The following is a 16,456-nucleotide window of genomic DNA, read 5'->3' as shown; positions in this document are numbered from 1 at the left end:
AAGAGTTCCATGTATGAGTGGAGACTATTAAAGAGCCCTATTCAGAACAAAGAACAAAAATTTTGGCTTGTTTGTTGCTGCCACTGATTGTGAAACATGCTTTAACATAAAGCAGAGCTGTTGGTTTTACGCCAGTCATTGCTCTCAGCATTTTCTTCTCCATCACCTCTTCCATCTGTGTTGGCCAATGTGTTTTAATTATTAGCAAATGCTACTTTGGTAACATTAATGTCCAGTGTCAACAAGAAGATATATAGATAGAATTATCTTATTGGCCTTAGCTGGCCTTCTTTCTTTTTGGTGGAGGAAACGTCGAATGAAGAGCGTACTATGATTATGTGATCTGATTAGATCACATCCTTCCCTTATCAATGGCCCACAATTAATAAAGCCTTTCCATAAAATTCCAATGCCTCTATGTAATGTCACTGCTTGCCAGCTCATATAGACATGTGTCGCGCTACGATTGCTTGAGCTTTCTTGGTTATTTCGCGGTGCACCTCATCCCTTGCGTAAGTGAGTTGCCTAATGCTACTATAAATAGAGGGTATGAGCCTTTGAATCTCTACTCCTTTTTTTTCTCTTGCAAAAGAAAAAGCTGCAAGGGTTCACTCTTTTTTTTCTCTCTCTCAAGGTGCGTTCTTCACTTTTCTTTATTATAATCTTCATTGATGAGTTTTTATATGCATAAGTTTCGTTTCGGATGTTTAGATCCTATTTTTTCTAATATGCGACATGATCTATATCCTTTATGCTCTTTTAAATCTCTTGCTTCGGATTTTGTTTTTTCAATCGATTTGGATGATTTCGGTTCTCGATGAGGATGTTTAGGTCCTATTTTTTTTTAATAATATACTTCATGATATATATTCTTTAGGCTCTTTTTAATCAATTTGGATGATTTCTCTTTCATAATTTCTTGCTTTTATGCTGTTTTTTTCAATCCATTTGGATGATTTTGGTTTTCTTTGCTTTGTTGAGATTTAGATCTTTATTTCAGATTTTCTTGGATTTGATCTTTATTTTCGTTTCTAGATCTCCTTTGTTTCACCTTGATCAATGACTTCGTCTATGGTTTTTGGTTGTTTAGAAATTCAGCTAATTTTTTAGATCTATTTGAAGATCTGATCTTGATCTCTCCATGTAATGATCTAAGCTTTTGATTTATGCCCTTTTCCTTTTACTTAGTGTCTGATTTGCATACCTGTTTTCTTGTTTTTCCTCTTTCAATTCTCTTCTTCTACCGTTTCTTGGTTTTTATCTGAAGAATCTCCAGTTTTTTGGATCTATTTCTTTTCTCGAGCTTTCTTTCGTCATTATCGATTTGTGCTTATAAATTTTATTGCGTTTACAGATGCAGATCTTCGTGAAAACTCTCACCGGCAACACTATCACTCTAGAGGTGGAGAGTTCTGATACTATTGATAATGTGAGGGCCAGAATTCGGGACGAGGAGGGGATTCCGCCTGACCAGCAGCGTCCCATCTTCTTCGCCAGGAAAATGCTTGCGGATGGACGCACCCTTGCTGATTATAATATTCAGAAGGGATCAACTTTGGACACTTATAGTAGTTTCCTTATATCAGCTCTGCAGAAGCTTTCTGCAGATAAAGAATGCAGGCGCGGCATACAGTTCCCTATCTATCTCTAAATGGGAATTGCCTCTTCATGGGTGACCTTTACATTGGACATGTTATTCATCTCCAAAGCCAAATCTCTTCTTGGTAACGATTGTTGAAGAATAAGTTTAAAATAATATCATCTCCAATGAATAGCTTAAGCTTTTGGACAAAGGTGGTTGTTTCACAACATTCTCTAATTATGTATGATGTCCTACCTAATTTGTTGCATTGTTGAGACTTGATAGACCAATCATCGATCGTGAAAATGGAAAGCAAGATGTAGGGGTGGAAAGCCATATCCCTCTCGGAGCATACTGGCTTTGTAGAAAATAAAGGAATTCCGATAAGGATTAGCACAATCATTAATCCAACCCATATGTTTAGATTGATTTCTATCTCAACTGTTGCAAGGATTGACATTATCTTTTCCTTCCTTGCTTGGGATGGTTATTAATCCAATTCTCATCAAAATTGTATTGTGTTAAAGATGGACGGTGTTGCCTCATTGTATTTGAAGCATTCCACCAACCAGCAGAACAAATCAGTTGCCTGTAACAAACATACATGAAAGGAAAAATCTTTTGCATTGATAAAGGATATCTAAATGCCCATAGATCTAATATTGTGCATGGATTGGACAATCCAAACTGTTCATTACCACAAATCAGATGGAAATGATCATTCGATCTGTGACAGGCCCACTAGATGAAAACCCAAATATCTATCAACGAAATACCACTGCAATGGCTTTTAACCACTGTATATGATCCTTGCTTTTGTTGAAGCTCTTTGGAATCCCATCAACTCTTTACTCTCTGCATCTTCATTACCATTGTATAAGCTGATAGTAAGTGTCTCAAGCACCGGCGCGTTCATAAGCAGCACTTCTATGAATTGTAATTCAGGCTTTCTACCCCACATCTTCCTCATCTCCATGGTTCGGAGGTGCTTAAACCCAATGACACCACGGTTCGGAGGTGTGCTTAAACCTAATGACAAGTGTAGTAACGGATTCTCCTATTGGAGTCTTGAAAATCGAAGCACACACCCTGATCTTTTTGCAGATTATGCGAGCTTTTTAACAAGCGAAAAGCAACCAAAATCTGCTTTGAATTTTCAAAGTTTATTTCCAAAGAGAGTTCCCGCTAGAACCTATGACCCAAAGGAAAAAAAAAGGTGAAGATTAGTGTACAAGTTTATAAATGAATTCAAAATTACTTCATGAATGCTATTTACCTTTAATAAATCATTGCCCAATGCGAGCTTCTTAACGCTATGTAAACAAGTAAGAAGCTTGGTGATATTGCAAGTCTCAACTGGAGAGTTTTCAATAGAAAGAACATGTAAGCGGCTTTTAACATGCAAATATTGGAGATTCAGAGCATTGATTTTAAGACATTTTCTGTCTTTTTTATAATTACCAATACAACCATTTTCTGCGTTAAATAATTTTCAAAATTTTCTTTACCTATTTTACCCTTGATTACTTACCATTAAGTATAGAAAATTTTAATGAAAAGAAAAAATCCTAAAATCTCTCCCTCACTTTCGGTCAATAGAAAGACTATTCCTTTTGGAAAAAAAACTCTCTCTCTCTCTCTCTCTCTCTCTCTCTCTCTCTCTCTCCTTAATCCATTCCTTCAACATCTTCTTAACAAATCTCAATTTTCTCCCTATTCTTACGTCTGCAGGCCCCTCTTCAGAGGCCCACTATTGTTCCATCCTTTCTTCCATATTCGGATCCTTGAGCCAGCAATCTCAAATCGAAAAGGTGGGGGGGACCCAAGATTCTAACCTCGGATCCAGAAGAATAGGACAGTGATCCGAAACCGAATGAACCAGGGATTTTTGTATCACCTCAGGAGTCAAGCTCATCCACAGCGGACATACAAGGAAGCAGTCAATCCTACTATGACTCTCCCCTCTATTCCACGTGAACCGAGCCCCAGATAACGGAATATCGATTAACTCATGCTTAGAAATGAAATCAGTGAACAAGACCATATTTCTATTAGACCTTGTGCAAGCCACCCTTTCACACACAAATCTAATTTCATTAAAGTCTCTACCTGGACACCAAGGATGGGACCATCGCGCCCTAATCCCATCTAACTCCCCCCATAACAACCTTTTCTACACCCTTAGAGAAGGCCCATAGACCCCAGAGAAAACAACCCTCACCGCATCTTCCACCCTTTCCAGAACTACAGACAAGGAGAACCTACCCTTCCATTCCTCGACCACATTCCAATAAGACTCCTCCCAAGCAACCAAAATCCCCCCAGAAAGGCCTATGGAACTCACAAAAGAAAAGCTCCACTGACCTCTGAGACCAATACTCCGAACAGTAACCTTATCTATAACCTCTAATTTGGTTTCTTGTAGACATACAAGACTCAGTTTACATCTTTTAACCATTTCCTTCACTTGAGCTCTCTTCGCTAAAGAACCCAATCCATTTACATTCCATGATAACGTCTTAATAAGGGAACAATTTTCACGTACTTTCTCCCCTTTCTCCCTGACTTGACACTACTCAATGGAAAACTCTTCTTACCTCCCTCACTCTTCTTATCCCCATAGTTAACACCCGATTTCAATCTAGCAAACTCTCGGAGTGACTTCTTCGAAGATTCACTCCTGTGAGACTCGTTAACCTCTACGCCAACCATATCCCTTAATTCAATCGACCGTATCATACCACGAACTTCGGTAATGGTCTTGGGTATCTTACCCCCACCTTCCCACTAACATCTATCACCTTATCCACTGTCCTCTCCACTAGCTCCATGTTACCCTCAGACCCCTCAACCCCCTCTATCTCCTCGGGACTATTGGAATTTTCCCTCTCTCTCTCTCTCTCTCTCTCTCTCTCTCTCTCTCTCTCTCCATTATTGATGATGGATGACATTGGGATGGGAGTGAATGTGCGTGGAATGACATCGTTTTCTGTTTTTCTCTATTCTTTTTTTTATTGGTAACATGGGATCGAACCTGCGACCGCAAGGTTGAGATATTTTTCTGACACGTCCCATAAGCCAACCACTACATTTCAGTTATTGTTGTTTTAGTTATTCCCTGTTTATTTTGTGTGTTTTGTGGTTAGCATTTTAAGTAGTGGAAGACAGTTACATGGTAGGTTTTGTAACTGAATTTGGCATTGTTATATGGGTATGTATTAGATATGAAACAGTAGCATTTGTCTTTCTGTATAATTTTATCTGTATTGTAGTATTCAGAGGATTTACCCCCAGAAGAGGGAACTTCATATGTTGATTTTGTCTTCTTCTCAATTCCTGGATGCAACATTTTGGTATCAGAGCAGGTCGGTACTGCTGTGCTTGTTTTTGGGGCGGCCATGGCCGAGGGAACTAGACAATATGAAACCAACAGACTTGAAGCAGAGCCGTTCGCTCTGGGAAAATTCTGACCGGCAGGCTGAAGGGTTGAATGAGATTAAAGGGATGCTAGCAGCCATGGATCTAAAGTATGGACAACTCGCTGCTTCTGTAGCACAAACCCAACAAGATTTGCAGAGCAGACAAGAGCAATATGATTCCAATAACAGTACGCCTGTTAGAACTGCTGCTTCTGGTGGAATGATTCATACCAGACTAGGCAAAATTGATTTTCCTCGAATTGATGGGGAAGATCCTCTAGGCTGGGTTTATAGAGCGGAACAATTTTTTTATTACAATCAAGTGTCTGAGGGGCAGAAGATGGCTATAGCAACGATACATCTAGAGAAAAGAGCACTACAATGGTTTAGATGGTTTAAGAATGCTCAAGAACACATCAGTTGGGATGGATTTGTACAGGCCCTGTGCACCCGTTTTGGACCCAATGTTCTTCAAGATTTTGTTGGTTCTCTGACAACACTTCAATAAACTTCCTCGGTTAAAGACTACCAAGAAAGGTTTGAAGAGTGAGCCACGTGCACCAAAGGTCTTAGCGAGTCATTCTATGTGAGTTGCTTCATCAGCGGCCTCAAGGAGGAGTTACGACCTGGAGTAAAAATGTTTAAGCCTACGAATGTCACTCTGGCTCTCGGTCTAGCACTTCTACAAGAAGAAAATGCCGAGGCCCTTAAACGGAGTAGGATCGGAGCAAACAAACCGGCATCATCATTCACTATTCCGACAAAGAATTTTGCAAATCTTAGTGGCTCCGGACCCTCAGTTATTCGAAGAATGACCCAAACTGAGATGAACGACCGACGAGCAAAAGGTCTGTGTTTTAATTGTGATGAACAGTTCACCCCAGGACATCGATGCAAGAAGAGGCAAATCTTCTTGATTGAAGCAGGCAGCTCTGATGAAGAAACTGATGAACCAGTGGTAGAAAAGGAAGAGGAGGCAGAAACCGATCCGGTAATATCAGTGCACACATTAAATGGTTCTTCTACTACTCAAACAATAGGAATACGAGGATATGTCAAAATGCAACCAGTGGTAATTTTGATTGACTCGGGGAGTACGCACAATTTTGTGGACCCTCGTGTTGCCAAGAGAGCCGGATGTCTGACTTATCCTACTCAACCCTTGAAAGTTACAGTAGCGGATGGCGGGAGGCTAATGAGCACGGCTGTTTGTAAGCAATTCCAATGGACCATGCAAGGGACAAATTTTCAAACTGAGGTAAGATTATTGACTTTAGGAGGCTGTGATGTTGTCTTGGGTGTGCAATGGCTTGCCACACTTGGTCCTATAACTTGGGATTTCTCAAAATTAAGAATGGAATTCACGATTGGAGGCCGACGTCATGTGTTACGTGGGGGTAAAGGAGGTTCGGTGCAGATGATTTCTAATCACCAGATGGGAAGACTTCTGAGGAAATCTGACCAAGGGGCTGTTGCACAATTGTTTTCCATAACAACGACCCCTACTGAAGAAGTGATGCCGTTGGACCTTGCTGATCTATTGAACAACTACATAGATGTATCTACGGAGCCAACAGGATTACCTCCGGAACGCTCTCATGATCACTGTATACCTCTGTTGCCTAGCAGCCAACCCACAAATGTTAGCCCCTACCGGTACCCTTATATGCAAAAAAATGAAATTGAACGTTTGGTAAGAGAGATGTTGAAAGCTGGCATTGTGTGACCTAGCACTAGTCCGTATTCATCACCTGTACTATTGGTACGGAAAAAAGACAGCACTTGGAGATTTTGTGTTGACTATAGGGCGTTGAATCGGGTTACTGTCAAGGATAAATTTCCTATTCCAGTAATTGATGAGTTGTTGGATGAGCTTCACGGTGCACAATTTTTCTCCAAGCTAGACTTACGCTCGGGATACCACCAAATCAGAGTTCATCAGCCAGATATTCCCAAAACAGCATTTCACACGCATGAAGGGCACTACGAGTTCCTTGTAATGCCATTTGGACTCACTAATGCACCATCCACTTTTCAGAGCTTAATGAACCAGGTATTTAAAGCCCATCTTCGAAAATTCATCCTTGTATTTTTTGATGACATACTAGTCTATAGCCCTACCTAGACAGACCATGTACATCATTTGGAATCTACCCTTGAAATACTTCGGCAAAACAAGCTCTATGTTAAGCGTTCAAAGTGCTCATTTGGGTGTACACAGTTGGATTATTTGGGGCACAATATCTCTAGCAATGGAGTAGCAACAGATCCAGCCAAAATTGAAAGCATGGTTAACTGGCCAAAACCCAAAAATCTAAAGGCTTTACGAAGATTCTTGGGCCTCGCGGGCTATTATTGTAGATTTGTGAAAGACTACGGGAAAATCAGTAAGCCTTTAACAACGATGTTAAAAAAGGATTCTTTTCTTTGGAATGGAGAATCTGACTTGGTATTTGAGAAGTTAAAAAATGCTATGAGCATAACACCAGTCTTAGCCCTACCAGATTTTTCACAAGAATTTGTGATAGAATGTGATGCCTCGGGAATCGGCGTGGGTGCAATATTATCGCAGAATGGCCGACCTATAGCATATACTAGCAAGGCCTTGTCACAAAGGAACCTGGGACTGTCAGTGTATGAAAAGGTAATGCTTGCTATAGTAGATGCTGTTAGTAAATGGCGTCCTTATTTGGTTGGCCGACATTTTCAAGTTTGGACGGATCATCAAAGTTTGAAATATTTTATGGAACAACGTATAACAACGCCAGGGCAACAAAAATGGTTAACCAAATTAGTGGGTTATGATTATGACATTGTTTACAAAAAGGGTGTTGAAAACAAGGTCGCTGATGCTCTTTCTCGCAAGATAGAGTATGAAGGAGAATTGCAAGCAATCTCGTCACCACATTCAGATTGGCTATCTTCAATTAAGGAAGAATGGGCGAATGATTCTGAGCTTCAACAACTAATACAACAGATAGAAACTGATTCAAGGCCACCATCAGGTTATACATGGACAAAGGGTGAACTTAGATATAAAGGGAGACTTGTTCTCAGTTCAAAATCTTCCTTACGAGAAAGCATCATGCATGAAATGCACGGAACACCAACTGGTGGCCACGCTGGGGTGCTTAAAACTTTAGAGAGGCTCAAACGGTCTTTTTATTCGCGAGGCATGAAAATGGACGTCCGAAGACATGTTGCTGAATGTGATACTTGTCAACGCAACAAAGGAGAAAGTGTTGCTTATCCTGGCCTACTGCAGCCTCTACAAATTCCCACAAGAGTTTGGACTGAAATTTCAATGGATTTCATTGATGGTCTGCCCAATCTCATGGAAAAAGTGTTATTTTTGTAGTTGTGGACAGACTTAGCAAATATGCCCACTTCATACCAATGGCTCATCCTTATACAGCTTCAACTGTGGCTCAATTCTTCATAGATTATGTATTCAAGCTTCATGGAATGCCAACATCGATTGTCAGTGATCGAGACCCAGTTTTCTTAAGCAAATTTTGGCAAGAATTGTTCAAACTGCAGGGGACTCAGTTGAAGATGAGTTCATCTTACCATCCTCAAACGGATGGCCAAACGGAGGTACTAAATCGGTGTTTGGAAGCTTACTTAAGATGCACTGCAGGAGAGAAACCCAAACAATGGGTACGCTGGATTTCACTTGCTGAATATTGGTATAACACTTCATTCCACTCAGCCACTAAAACCACTCCTTATGAAGCTGTTTATGGGCAAAAGTCTCCTTCACTAGCAATGTATACACCTGGAGGCACCAATGTCGCTGCATTAGACCAGCAACTAAAGGAACGGGACAGCTTTATTTGTATCATACGTGCAAATTTACAGCAAGCAAGGCATAGAATGAAGCAACAAGCAGACCAACATCGAACTGAAAGAGAATTTCAGATTGGGGATTTTGTTTACTTGCACTTGCAACCATACAAGCAGTCCACAGTTGCTGTGAGAGCAAATATGAAGTTAGCTCCTAAATTTTATAGTCCCTACAGAATTTTACAACGGTTGGGACCTGTTGCATACACAGTGGAGCTCCCGGAGGGTTCTCGTATTCACCCTGTCTTCCACGTTTCTTGTTTGAAACGTAAACTAGGACAAAATGCCCAATCTCAAACTGCTTTGACATTAATAAATGAAGAGGGTGAGATCAAGCAGGAACCTATAGCAGTGCTGGAACGAAAAATGGTGAAGAGGAATAACCGAGCTGTTACACAGGTGCTTGTGCAATGGGCTAATAGACCTCCTGAAGACGCTACCTGGGAGACATGGCATCAGCTCAAAGAAATATTTCCTGATTTCGAACCTTGAGGACAAGGTTCAGTTCCAAGGGGAAGGGAATGATACGTTCCATAAGCCAACCACTTCATTTCAGTTATTGTTGTTTTAGTTATTCCCTGTTTATTTTGTGTGTTTTGTGGTTCGCATGTTTAAGTAGTGGAAGACAGTTACAAGGTAGGTTTTGTAACTGAATTTGGCATTGTTATATGGGTATGTAGTAGATATGAAACAGCAGCATTTGTCTTTCTGTCTAATTTTATCTGTATTGTAGTATTCAGAGGATTTCCCCCCAGAAGAGGGAACTTCTTATGTTGATTTTGTCTTCTTCTCAATTCCTGGATGCAACATTTTCTCTGTTCTATGATGGGATGTCCGATGAAAATGGAAATATATGTTTCTTTTGCTGATTTGTTCTCTTTTAATTGATGTTTTTTTCTTCATTTTTCATTGAACTCATCATTGTCGTGGGCAACCACCCATAATTTAACTGCAGCAAGTAAGACTCTCTCCCTCTCTCTCTGTTATTGATGATGGATGACATTGGGATGGGAGTGAATGTGACTGGAATGACTTTCTTTTCTGTTTGTCTCTGTTTTGTGATGGGATGTCGGATTGAAATGGAAATACATGATTCTTTTGCTGATTTGTTTTCTTTTTATTGTTGTTTTCCCTCTATGGATGTATAGCAAATTGGGAACAAAGAAGATATGGGAAGTGTTTTCATAAATGATAGGCTGTTTTGTTTTGAATTTTAGGATCAAATGGCTGAGTATATAGGTGGATGTTGGGGGCTTCATTTCATCTACCCTAACTTAACATGAATTCGGAAAATTGGGTAGGGTTTGGATTGATGAGATGTAGCATGGGTTTGGTTATGTTCGATAAATTGGGTTAGTTTGGGCTGGGGTTGACTCTACTTTGGAGCCTACCCGACCCTAGTTGCACTTGTAGTATGAAAATGTGTTATGCGCTTGTGTGTCTAGAGAACTTCTCAAAAGTAATTAGGAAAAATGTCATGATACCAAGTTAGACAGGCAGATCCAATACATTTCAGGTGACCTTAAAAAATTTAGACCATTTTAAGGCCATAAGCAGAATTTCGTTTCATTCCCCGTTTCGTTTTGGCCGATGGAACGGAACACTTCGATGTTTCGGCCGTTTTGTTCGGTGTTTCGGCTGTTCGATTTTTTTAATAGTTAAGAATATGAAAAAAAAATCCAAAAATCAGAAATCGTTAAAAATATATATAAGAAACAATTAAATGAACAAAATATGTAAAAAAAAGCCTCTTTATTACTTAAAAAATTAAATTTATTACAATATGTACAAAAAATAAAAAATTGCTAAATATTGGAACAACCGGTTGGTCGTCAGCAACCCAATCCATCAAATTTTGTACTAGAATTGGAAAGTTTACGGTCTTCAAACTATTTTTAATAAATTCAAATGGGAGATGTTCCCTTATTTTCAGATCCTAAAATCCAATTCGTGGAGGAAGTCACTGGTGGGAGTGAAATCTCTATCCAAATTTGTCCTAGGTATGAACGTTTGGTGAATCTATCCACCAAAGAAAACCATCTCGGAAAGTGAAGCTGTCATTGGCCTTTCAATTTCCATCTACGCCCTTGCTAGTTAAATGAAATTCACTGAATGAAGCTCCACCTGTGAAAACATATCATGTCAGCCACCATCTTCTGCTTGCTATCATCAGAGTGCTAAACCTGAAATTTCCCTATGTATTTTCTTCAGGATCCCTAGACCATAGTATTTGTGGATCATGACCATCCATGATAGAGCATAATTTTGCCATCAGGTAGACGGTTTTCCTATTAGAAACAGGTTTTTGATGCTAATTCAATGTTTTTTTTGAATGGTTGTGCCAAATCCTATAGACTCAGAAGGATTCTATCTTTTGAATGAATATAATATCAAACAATAAATATAGATCTTAAGTAATCAGTAATTGTTCTCATAGTTAGTAGAAAGCCAGATATCTATCTCCCTTGAACATTTGTTTACTATTCGCACTTGACTACCTTGCCTCATTGCATCTTTTACTTGCATTCATTATCAGAAACTTGATAATGCCATTATAGGTTGGGATCTTACATTTTCCTTTCATAATATTTGGTATGTGAAAACATCTAGAGGTTTTGTGTTACAGAGGATGGAAGAAGTGGCACATTTGTCATTGGCAATGATCATTTTCCAGCATCTCTCTTGGATCTTCCTTGCATTGTGGAATCATACAAAACATACGATGATAGTGTGCTTATTAAAACTACCGACGTTGGTCAGGTAATACATTCTAACATCTGGTACATCACAGTTATACACACACATATATGAGGAAAAAGATTGTGCGCTCGAGCGCACCAAGCTTATGATGCGCTTGAGGGCCCAATCACATGTGGGCCCACTTTGTTAGGATGATCCAAAGCATTCATTTGAAAGACCCTTACATGGATGGGGTGTCTACAAAAAATCAGCTCCATAGGATCATCCTAACCTATCCAAAAGTGGAGGGCAAAATGGACAGATACCGTTTGCCACAAATCTGCCCATTTTTGCCCCCACTTTTGGAGCGGTTAGGATGATCAAATAGAGCTATTTTTGTTACACACCCTATCTATGATGAGGCCTTGCAAATGAATGTTTTGGATCACCACAAAAAATGTGGGATCCATGTGATTGGGCCCAAGAGCGCACAATCTTTTTCCTCTCTCTCTCCTTTGAACAATCTTTTTAACTTATATATATATATATATATATGAGAAAACGGTTTCTACACACAAGTGTAGATAAGTTATCTACACACTAGCTTAAAATACAGTGGAGGCCCACATTGTTTGGGTGATCCAAACCATTCATTTGATTGGCCCTCACATAGATAGGGTCTCCACAAAAAATCAACTCCATAGGATCATCCTAACCCTTAGAACCGTGGAGGCAAAAAATGGACAGATTTGTGAAGGTTTATACACTTCCATTTTACCTCCAGAAATCGTAGGGTTGGGATTATAGATAAGAGGTGCAAGAAACAAGTCGAAGCAATCACTTGGGAGCCCAACAACTAGGAATATAGAAACTTTGAGTGCATAAACGTAATATAGAAGTAGGAAAACATGAAGCCTTTCTTAACATCTAGGAGAGAGAGAGAGAGAGAGAGAGAGAGAGAGAGAGAGAGAGAGAGTAAAAAAAGGGGAGTGATAAATCGACTCCCCATGTGTCTTTCTCTCTCCTCTAGGTTACAGAGAGAAAGGGGAGATAGACACATGGGGAGTCGGTTTATCACTGCCCTAAAGAAAAGCTAATGAGATGAAGCAACATATATGCAATTTTTTCTAATAGCCAATAAAAAAAGATAAAAAATAAGCAATAAGCCCAATTATGTTCATACCTGTTACGTGCCTTATCTGGCCCCACTTGGATTAAATAAATTAGTTCAGATATTGTTGCTTTATTAGTTGTTTAGTTTGGGTAGGACTCTTAGGGATAAGGGTTATCTAGATTAGGGTTTTTCTTTAAATAACATGTAGTCAGTCTTTTGGAAAGGAATGAAGAAAATTATTCTAGAAAGTGTGTCGTTGTGCACAAAGGAGGATCGATCCTTCCCTCGAAGTGGATCCAGAGGCTGATCTTCCCTCTGAGAAGATCAAATCCGTTACGAACCGATCCGGTTTCGTAACAATACCTTGTGATATGGTGAAGAGTAAGAGAGAAAGGCTTAGGGAAGAGGAGAACGAGAATGTCTAGGGTTTTTTTTTAAGGAAGCTTACAGGGGAAAACTACTAAAAACCCCCTAGATATATTTACAAGAATCCCCCAAATTTTTTATAATTACCAATACAGCCATTTTCCGCCTTAAATAATTTTCAAAAATTTCTTAACCTATTTTACCCTTGATTAGTTACCCATTAAGTACAGAAAATTTTAATGAAAAGAAAAAAATCCTAAAATCTCTCCCTCACTTTCGGTCAATAGAAAGACTCTCTCCCTCGCTTTCGGTCAGTAGAAAGACTACTCCTTTTGGAAAAACTCTCTCTCTCTCTCTCTCTCTCTCTCTCTCTCTCTCTCTCACAGACTATAACGAACAATGCTAGGGTCCCACATGAAAACATGTATGCGCAGTCGAGACCGTTGATCTTGTTGAACCGCATGAGGTGGCCCACATGATCATGAGCAAGCGTAACAGACACCGTCTGTATATAATTTTTGTGTTAGGAGTTCATATTTTAATAAAAGCTCCTCAAATTGAAGGGTTTAGGAACCATCCAATCGCCCCCAACTTTTGGGGCACGCCCAAAGACCGTATATTTATCATTCTTACGTTAGGAGTTTATATCTAATAAAAGCTCCTCAAATTGAAGGGTTTAGATCATTTATCTACGTAGGCCCTACTATCCATGTTACGCTTGTTCACAACCATGTGGGCCACTTCATGGATGTCTTCATATGGGAGTATGGGACCTCAAAATTGTTTGTTATGGTTGGTGAGAGAGAGATATATATGTTTTGAATTAAGGGGTTTTTAGTAGTTTTCCCAAGCTTATATCTATATATCTAGGGTGATGATTTTTTACCCCCTACGAGGTAGGTCCCCCCCTTTTAACATGATTTGACGTCAAAAAGTGTTAAAGTTGCCCACAATTCAAGTTAAAGGGGGGCGAATCACTCCTATCGGGGGTGAAAAAATAATCTCCCTATATCTATTATCTATGATATAAAACTGTGTTGCCGCAATAATAAAATAGAGGGAGGAAGTTACGAAAATAGAACTTCATATTCCGTGTAAAATCCATCACAAATGTTGAGGTTTCAGGAAAATAGAAAACTTTACCAAATGGTTAGAGAGAGAGAGAGAGATAATGAGTAAAATTAAGCAAGGAATGCCAAATTTATGGTTAATTTAGGTGCCACAATGACCACTGATGAATTGCCTTTTAATTGTAATCTTCTTACCATGCAAGAATCCCCCAAATTTTCGTTACCTATTTTACCCTTGATAACAAAAAATCCTAAAATCTCTCCCTCACTTTCGGTCAATAGAAAGACTATTCCTTTTGAAAAAATCTCTCCCTCTCTCTCTCTCTCTCCGACTGTAACGAACAATTCTAGGGTCCCACATGAAAACATGTATGCGCATTCGAGACCGTTGATCTTGTTGAACCGCATAAATAGAGGGTATGTTTGCATCTCTATTCCTTTTTTTTTTTCTCTTGCAAAAGAAAAAGCTGCAAGGTTCTTCACTTTTCTTTATTATAATCTCCTTATGTTCTTATTGATGAGTTTTCTAATATGCTACATGATCTATATCCTTTATCCTCTTTTAAATCTCTTTTATCGATTTGTGCTAATAAATTTTATTGCGTTTACAGATGCAGATCTTCGTGAAAACTCTCACCGGCAAGACTATCACTCTGGAGGTGGAGAGTTCTGATACTATTGATAATGTGAAGGCCAGAATTCATGACAAGGAGGGGATTCCGCCTGACCAGCAGTGTCTCATCTTTGATGAGAAAGAGCTTGAGGATGGACGCACCATTGCCGATTATAATATTCAGAAGGAATCAACTCTGCACACTTCGGAAAGTTACTTTCTGTCAGTTATGTCTTCTGCGATTGAGGAGTGGTGGTCAGCCAAACCTCCTCTCGTTTTTGAAGAATAAGTTTAAAAATAACATCATCTCCAATGGATACTTAATAGTATGAAACCAAACCTTTATAATCCTTTCTGAAAATTCAACAGACCCTGTTATCTTATTCTTTAGTGCTTGTTTATTTGACATAGGTTGTGATTTTTCTCTTACAGGACATCAGCCTCTTGCTATAGCTTATTTACCCTATGTCATTCAAAAAAAAAAAGAAAAGAAGAAGAAGAAGCTTATTTACCCTATATCACTCAGCTTAGACACTGTGTTATTGAATCATTTATACTTAAAGTTATGAAACCAAACCTTTATAATCCATCCTGAAAATTCAACATACCCTTTATCTTATTCTTTAGTGCTTGTTTATTTGACATAGGTTGTGATTTTTCTCTTAGAGGACATCAGCCGCCACTTGCTATAGCTTATTTACCCTATATCAATCAAAAAAAAAAAAAAAAGAAGAAGAAGAAGCAGCAGCTTATTTACCCTATAAAAATCCATTTGAATAGTTTAAGCTTATTTACACCAAAAAATCCATTTGATCGGCCGCAACGGAAATAGGTTGTGCCCCAAAATATCATTTCCATAGGATGATCCTAGCCCTCTGATCTAAACAGAAACTGAGTATTATGGAAACCTCTATAGATTGGAGGGCTGCGATCATCCTATGGAAATGATATTTTGGGGCGCAACCTATTTACGTTGTGGCCCATCAAATGGAAGGTTTGGATCATCCTATGGTGTGGGTCCTGCAATTCATTTTGAAAAATATGAGGGGCACCTACCTTGTTCAAAGATTTCAACAAATTAATTGGTGGACCCACCAACGGTTCATGTTAGAGAGAAAAAAGAGAGAGCCGTTTAAAGAAAGATAGAAAGAAAGCCAGGGTTGGACTTGAGAGATATCTTACCTTTTTTTTAATCCCTGCTTCATATGAAAATTACTGAAAACACCCACCTTTTTTTCATCACTCCAGCCCGAACACCATAATTTTCATCAAACTTGAGCATAAATGGGTTCTCTTTCCTTGTTTAGAAGCTCGCATAATCTACAAAAGCTCGAGTTGAGTTCTTCAAACATAAGGTCTATTTTCTTTGATACTAAATAACTCAATGGATTTCAAATTCAAGGTAAACATGAATTCGTCGGTTTCACCTGCTGAGAACGACCACTGGGAAGCACTAGAAGACAAGGATTGCATGTTGAATCACCTCTAAGTTGTAGATATGATTATTATGTTCTGTGGAACACCTGAATTGGAATTTATCAAACTATTGCTCATGAATTCACCCCTGCTTGAGACACTATCACAACCATTGATCGTCGATTTAGTTTCAGGGAAAAGGCAAGGATTTTCGAAGGGTTGATGGGATTCCAAAGAGCTTCAACACAAGCAAAGATCATATACAGTGGTTAAAAAGCCATTGGATTTCTCTCTATGATAGTTTTTAGAGGAGATATGCTTTTTGCAAATATAGTCGTAGTTTAATCTTAT

General features: G+C 39.0%; 1 protein-coding gene across 1 annotated transcript; it reads left to right on the top strand.

Annotated features, from left to right (window-relative positions):
* Positions 1 to 7: 7 nt before the first annotated feature.
* Positions 8 to 15,276, top strand: LOC143875621 (polyubiquitin-like). Its single transcript, XM_077377233.1, has 6 exons — positions 8 to 512; positions 1,355 to 1,632; positions 4,855 to 5,287; positions 11,458 to 11,607; positions 14,491 to 14,550; positions 14,688 to 15,276. The coding sequence occupies exons 1-6, from the start codon at positions 423 to 425 to the stop codon at positions 14,976 to 14,978; spliced, it is 1,302 nt and encodes a 433-aa protein (XP_077233348.1). The 5' UTR covers positions 8 to 422; the 3' UTR covers positions 14,979 to 15,276.
* Positions 15,277 to 16,456: the final 1,180 nt, after the last annotated feature.

This window comes from Tasmannia lanceolata, unplaced genomic scaffold (assembly GCF_043159265.1).
Source record: "Tasmannia lanceolata isolate RefF3 unplaced genomic scaffold, GAP_Taslan_0.1 ptg000004l, whole genome shotgun sequence".
Classification (NCBI taxonomy): domain Eukaryota; kingdom Viridiplantae; phylum Streptophyta; class Magnoliopsida; order Canellales; family Winteraceae; genus Tasmannia; species Tasmannia lanceolata.
This window is presented reverse-complemented; position numbering and strand designations above follow the sequence as displayed.